Source organism: Polypterus senegalus, chromosome 1 (genome assembly GCF_016835505.1).
Source record: "Polypterus senegalus isolate Bchr_013 chromosome 1, ASM1683550v1, whole genome shotgun sequence".
NCBI lineage: Eukaryota > Metazoa > Chordata > Cladistia > Polypteriformes > Polypteridae > Polypterus > Polypterus senegalus.
In genome coordinates, this window is record NC_053154.1 from 106,257,557 (window position 1) to 106,265,158 (window position 7,602).

The 7,602-nt window shown below is 38.3% G+C and overlaps 1 protein-coding gene across 1 annotated transcript in view; it reads right to left on the bottom strand.

Annotated features, from left to right (window-relative positions):
* LOC120530865 (integral membrane protein 2C-like) overlaps window positions 1-7,293 on the bottom strand; it is a 30,935-nt gene extending 23,642 nt beyond the window's left edge. Inside the window, exon 1 of the mRNA XM_039755572.1 lies at window positions 7,080-7,293. Coding sequence (XP_039611506.1) covers window positions 7,080-7,181 — 102 coding nt within the window. The 5' untranslated portion in view covers window positions 7,182-7,293. The remainder of the gene's footprint in view (window positions 1-7,079) is intronic.
* Window positions 7,294-7,602: the final 309 nt, after the last annotated feature.

Genomic DNA, 7,602 nt, shown 5'->3' on the forward strand with positions numbered 1-7,602 from the left:
ATTAAGGAATAACAAGGTCTTCACTTGTAGTACCTTGAGTTCATCAAGCAGCCTTAAACAAAGTACAAACTCAAAACAAGAAAAAAAAATTACACTGTCAGCAATGCATGTCTTTTGAAAATTAAATCTGACTTGTCCAATTTATATTAAACATTTGTGTTATTAACCAATTAAACTAGCAGTTTCCGGTTTACCAATAAAAATTTTAATCACAATAGAAAATGTCAAAAACCTAAGAAGGGGACTTGCCGACAAATTCAGCTTGGAAAGTGTACTACAAAAGCAATTTTAAAGAGATTTTTTACTTAAGATGTCACAAACATTGAATCCTGAAAAATCTTACCATTTATAAAATTTCTATTGCACTGAAATAATACCGTTTGATTTTAAGAATATTAAATATCTTTCAATAAACAAACAAATTCTTTATGAAAGCCACCACTTTTATTATTAACCTATAATCCTTGTGGCTGGGGACCATCCCTAACAACATCATCTGCCATTGTCATAATAGAAATTAGGCCCCTTAAAATTTCTGAGTTCTAGAACGTAAACCATACAGTCAAAAACGGATGAGCATAAAAAGTTTTCACTTAAAACCTACACGATGAGACAACATGATTTACCCACAAAGTCAGTAATAGAAATGATAAAATTCACTCTGACACATAATCTATTCTTTTTTGGACAAGATTGCTACTTGCAACAAATGGGGACTGCAATGGGCTGTCGGTTTGCACCTCACTATGCAAACCTATTTTTGGCAGAGTTGGAGGAAGATTTCATGTCAATGTGCATCTTAAAACCAATGTTATATCTCCGTTACATAGATGACATCTTCATAATCTGGACTGCCAGTGTGAAGGACCTCCTCCATTTTCATAATGAATGTAATTCTTTTCACCCCAACATAAAGATGAAGCTGAATTACTCAGAAACAGAAGTCAGCTTCCTTGACACCACAGTTCAACTGAAAAACAACACCCTTGTAACTTCTGTTTTTCACAAACCAACAGAAAGACGGACCTACCTAAGAAGTGACAGCTTCCACCCCAAGCATATAAGACGCTCCATTATTTTTAGCCAAGCAATTCGGTACAATCGTATTTGCTCAGACTCGACAAACCGGGATCAACAACTGCAGGAGCTCAGATAAGATTTCATCAAACAAGGTTATACCCCCAAAACAACAGACACTCAAATAAGAAGAGCTACTGCCATACCCAGAGACAACATTCTGGAATATAAAAACAAAGACAACAAGAACCGCATCCCCCTTGTTGTCACCTACAACCCACATCTTGAAACACTTCGAAAAATTATAAAAGAAATTCAGCCAATGCTAAACAGCGACCAAACAGTGAAAAATGTATTTCCTGAACCTCCCCTCCTGGCATACAGACAACCACCAAATCTTCAGCAACTTATTGTCCGAAGCTCCCTAAATGAACCAACAGAAAATGGCACATCTCCCTGCCTACAGAAAAGATGTAAAACGTGTGCCCACATCTACAATACAGACCGTATAATTATACCAAACTCCCGACTTGAACATCACATAAAGGGATCATTTTTCTGCAGATCATCCAATGTTGTCTACCTAATTCTCTGCATGAAATGTCCGGACACTGTATTGGACAAGTGATGAGTAGTGCCTGGATGTCTCCACACACTGGGGAGAGACAAGACACATAACAGCCCGCATGGAGTTTGCAAAAAAACACCTGAAGGACTCAGAGATGGTGAGAAATAAGATTCTGTGGTCTGATGAGACCAAGATAGAACATTTTGGCATTAATTCTAAGCGGTATGTGTGTAGACAACCAGACACTGCTCATCACTTGTCCAATACAGTCCCCACAGTGAAGCATGGCGGTGGCAGCATCATGCTGTGGGGGTGTTTTTGAGCTGCAGGGACAGGACGACTGGTTGCAATCGAGGGAAAGATGAATGCGGCCAAGTACAGGGATATCCTGGACAAAAACCTTCTCCAGAGTGCTAAGGACCTCAGACTGGGCCGAAGGTTTACCTTCCAACAAGACAATGACCCTAAGCACACAGCTAAAATAACAAAGGAGTGGCTTCACAACAACTCTGAGACTGTTCTTGAATGGCCCAGCCAGAGCCCCGACTTAAACCCAATTGAGCATCTCTGGAGAGACCTAAAAATGGCTGTCCACCAACGTTTACCATCCAACCTGACAGAACTGGAGAGGATCTGCAAGGAGGAATGGCAGAGGATCCCCAAATCCAGATGTGAAAAACTTGTTGCATCTTTCCCAAGAAGACTCATGGCTGTATTAGCTCAAAAGGGTGCTTCTACTAAATACTGAGCAAAGGGTCTGAATACTTAGGACCATGTGATATTTCAGTTTTTCTTTTTTAATAAATCTGCAACAATTTCAAAAATTCTTTTTTTTGTCTGTCAATACATTATGTGCTGTGTGTACATAAATGAGGAAAAAAAATTAATTTAAATGATTTTAGCAAATGACTGCAATATAACAAAGAGTGAAAAATTGAAGGGGGTCTGAATACTTTCCGTACCCACTGTAGTTTCAGTTTAGTGCTTAAAAAAGGTTTATTACTAAAGGCCCCAATAAATGACTTGATAAACTTCCTGTTATTTCTTAAAAGCTTAGATTTTCAAAATAACCATTCACCAGGCAGTGCAATGAAAATTCATTGAATTGAATAAAGCATTCTACATAATGCCATAATAGTAGGACATTACACACATCATTGCTCAGTGAACAGTTTTTTTTTTCTGCATTTTGTAATCTTCCGACTAATACTGTGACTAAGAAAAATTTTCAGAGCTTAATGGTTATTTATCAAAGTAACTTTATAAACTTTTGTCATCTGAAATAGTTAGGAACTGTCTTTGCATGTCTTGGCATATAAATTTTTGGGGTGGGGCATTCACTAAATGAAATGAAAATGCCTAACTTCATTTTATGTGATCATCCACTTTACAGATTATCCACAGAGTCTTCTGTAGTGAAGATTGGCAAAAGCAAAATAAAGAACACTATTGACAGCAAGATAACACCAGTCTCTTCCATCTTTATGAAGTAGGCTCTTCTTAACTATAGAGGAAACAGAAGCCAATGTGTTTAAACATTTTATCAAAGATTTCCAGACACATTCTTCTTGCAGCATGCATGGCAAGCAGTCAGGAAAAGAGAACAGACTGTACAATAGTTTACACATCAGAGTTCCAGTTTAGTGACAACTACAAGATGAAATTAGTCGTGTGCGGACATTAATAAAAGAGGCTTTCTGCTGGGGCACAGCTGCAGCAATGCCAGATTACATTTTAAATGCCACACATTAGTTTTTTCTTTCATATTTGCATGGGCACGTTAGATATAATGAGTTATTACCACTTTTATCATCAACAGCATTAGTAAACAAATAAGGTTTTACTTAGACAAGATGTTTCCAGTTTTGCAACATACACATGCCATGCCACCTCCCTCTATCTACAGGGACTGTTATTAATCATTTCTTATTCATGAAAGTGTTCACAGATAGAAAATTATGTGTTTAACAAAGTGAGAGACGTGGAAAATACTCTGTTTTCAAAACGTAATAGCAGAATCCATGTCCCAGTGCATAAAAAAGGATACAATTAAAATGGAAATGTCATGTATGTAAAATGTGGATCTTAGCTTATATTCAAGATTTCATTCATCTTATTGTTGTTAAAACACCAGGAGAAAAATTTGATGTAAACAATGGAAGCTTATTCTTGCCGCTCAAAAAAGAAAAAACAAAAAAAAAACAAAAAAAAAACACAAAAAGATTGTTAAATTGCAATAATTATTGCATTAAGTTGCAAATGAATTGTACTACTATACTATGACATTGCCTGCTGGGGTCAGTAATAACATTGTGTGCTGGAATGCCATCTAGTGACAATCAATGAGGGAAATTTTTTTTTTTTTTAGGAATACTTCATCAAAAATGTATGTATTATCTAGTCACTTGCTCAAAATAAATGCTTTTCTTACTAAAATATTGTGAAATACCTACTTTCAGAATTATCGGCACATACACAAATGATCAACCTAAAGGGTCACAGGAAGTCTTTGGGTTGATTGTTTATGTATGCACTGAATTTTGGAAGCATTTAGCAATATTTTAGCAGAAAGGGCATAACTTACAGAAGTGACTAGATAACAGACATGTGGATAATTCAACACAATTAAAGTCAGAATTTTTCCCCAGGATGTCTTGTTAAACAAGTCTCGAAAAATGTGTTCGGACAGCCCTCAGACAAAAAGGAAGGATTTTAAAAAGAGGATCTAGAGCTGATGCTTGTTGACAGGTGCACTGAATGAATGGAACATAAAAAAAAAAAAAATGTCCATTATGACTAATAACGACTGCTATGATGGAGCTACTACAAGTTGACTGCTTGTGCACATGCTCACTTTTGTATTGCCTACTTGCTTTGCCGGGTGAGGTGTATTGCAGACTTTGTTCTACTGTGGCAGTACAGCTATCAATGTGCTTAAAGAGAAGAAACACTTATTGTACTTGGCAAACACAAAAATGTGATTGATGCAGAAATGCAATGGAACTGAGGATATGAAATGCTACAAAGGTTTTTGGAACAACAGCGAGTCATCTCTGCAGCTCTAAATATAGGCAGCAAGGTTGCCACTGGTGTGACCGGCTTGCAGCACGGTTGTCTGCAACACATTTGCCATTTTATAATGTGTGATTGTCATGTTGGAATCTGCTGCTCTAGATATTCAGCTGTCCCAAGTTAGAGCTACTCTCTCCACTGACTTGACAGACATGACAATTAAGTCCTTCCTATGGCCTCGGTACAATAACTCAGTTGCTTTCTAGTTGGTATAGCATACCTCAGTTCAAAACCTTCATCAGTTGTTGAAAAAACAATGGCTTTCAACAACGTCGTAGGGTTACTTATCTTTACAGATTAAAACTGCTATAAACTGTTATTTTTTAGGGGACGAGGTAAATTAAACTGAAACTTGGAGCTACCCCCACCGTCTCCACTGTTAAGGATCTACACATTTAGATGTTGACTATGATTTTTATTGATGATGTTGGGGTAATTTCTCAAATTTGTTGAGTTTTAACAATAAATTAACCCCATTTTATCTAGTTGCTCTTTACTGGTGCATCGTTTGAATCTGTAGGAAGTCCGCACATCTGATTTAAGTGTCTAAGATGCTGGCTTCAGTTAAAGAGGACACAACATTTTATGAGAGATAGTGAAGTGCTTTTTCCCCTACAAAGCCTTAACAGCACCATGTACTGGATAGGACTCTAAAAGCTAAGATAACCAAAAACCTACATATAGAAACTGAGCAGAATAGAGAATTCACAAGAGCAACCTTGAGACTTTAAGAGCAGATATTACATTGTTTAAATAAAAAAAATAATGATTAATAGGAAAAAAAAATCTATATTTTTGCCCAGGGTCTACTCACAGCTAGCATACACAGGGAGAACATGCAAACCCCATGCCGACACCGTGAGGCAGGAATGACAGCACTGAGCTACCAATCTGCCTATATTAAAACATTTCTACTAAGCTTATTAAATTTTATCCTGATTCAAACTAAATGTATACCTGCAATGTCCGTTAAGTTCTCATCAAGTGATTAAAAGCTTGGGGTGTTCTTAACCAGCCTGTCAAGAGCTGTCACTAAAGGACGAGCGCCCACAACGTCAGTGCCAATAGCAGACAGTAACACTGTGAAATAAGGCAATACCACCACAGTGTTTTTTCCCCCCCATGAGTAGAATAAGCTTGTGTAAGAAACTGGTCGTGTAAACATGCCCTAAATGTCTGAAAGCAAGGCGAGAGTTTAAAAAAAAAAAAAAAAAGATCAATTGTACATGTTTTCATAGACAAAGTCCATAAACAAAGCTGTTTGCGACGTATGAAACTTTACATCGCAACAACACACCACCTGCAGTTTAACCGATGTCTGAAATGGGCTCGATTCATTGATGGAACATATTAAACATACAAAAACACTTCATTCGATTCCTCCTACAGGGGGTGATTTGTTTTGAAGCCTAACTCCTGGTCTCTTTACGCTTACTCCTATCACAATACCGTGACTGCAGTGTCAGGCACAGTCCATTGACAGTTTTAATATGCAAGAAATTGTGCAATACCCATACTTGCGCTATAGGTCATATGCGTTACCAAAACGCACTTAAAATCGAGGAGCGTAGTAGTAAGCATAATAGTTTTTCATTTTTTTTTTCACTGTACCAACTTACCTTTGGTTGGTCGCAATGTTATGTACAGTTGATATGCAAAAACCGGGCTCCAGCAAAACATCTCGCACTGCGAAAGTCACAAACTAAATTGAAACCGAAAGCTAAATGTATGGATCACAACACAACTCACCCCCAACCACTACCCAAAAAGAAAACAAAAATCGATAGCTTCATGTGGATGCGAAAGCTTCACTTGTAGACTGTGTGTGTCTGTGTCCTACAATTACTTGCATAATCCCCTTTATTCAATGCAGCGCGATCCCTCAACCCCGGACGGCGGCAGTAACACCACATACAATACTTTCATTCACACTGGAAGAGTTCAGATCGCAAACACTCAGAAAACCGAGTTAAAAAGATTCGAATTTCTAAACGTGAAACTAGGTAAACAGAGTGCAATCTGCTAACGTAAAGAAAGCTAAACAAAGAAAAATAACGTGTTTAATCAAAAAAATTAGGTAACCACTTCCGGAAAACGACTGAAATGGGTCAGCGTAGATTTACTGCAAACTGATAAGCTCGCCAAGCGAGGAGCGCCCCCAAGCGCCTCTAATAAGTACGACCCCCACCCACGCATATATATTCATGTATTATCCAAAGTCCACCTGCTCAAAAGGCCACGTTTCCAAATTTGATGACAACCGGCAGAATACACATATCACCATCTGTCACTTTTCCCGCCCACTGTCAACCATCTGCCACGAATCACCATTTGTGTCCTTGAACCTGATCGGCTACAGGCGTTATTATTATTATTATTTTTCTCGCCCACGTCGCCTTTACAAAAGAGCCTCGGAACTCACATTCTGTTCATGCGGGATCAGTATCTCCGTTTTATCCCCGTCTGTATCTTCCTTTTCTGATTTCTGCACCGCCACCGACGGCTGGAAAGTGATCTTCACCATCTTCGGCCAGCACTCAAGCGTTTTTTGCCTTCTTGTTTGTTTCCTTTTTTTTAAGTGAAGATACACAGTGAGGCTGAGAGATCAGACGTTTCTTGTTGTTTCCCTTCAAGCCGTTGCCGGAAGTGGGTGTAAGTTTCTTTCTTTCTTTCTTTATTTATTTTGGCTGTGACGCCCCCTTAAAGAGACAAGACTGTAAGTGCCCCATCTTCGTATTCTACCGGCAATTACTTTTATGTGCTCAGTGCAGCTTCGTATCCCAGTTTTTATCATAAATCACAAATCTGGTGAAGTTATATTAAACAGGCGCGACACTTTCGTGTTTGGTGTCTGTCTAATCATCCGTGTGTTTGAATAATCGCTTAAATGTCCCTGTGATCAAAGTGCACCGCTCCAATGTAGCTCCAGTGTTTATCAAAGACTC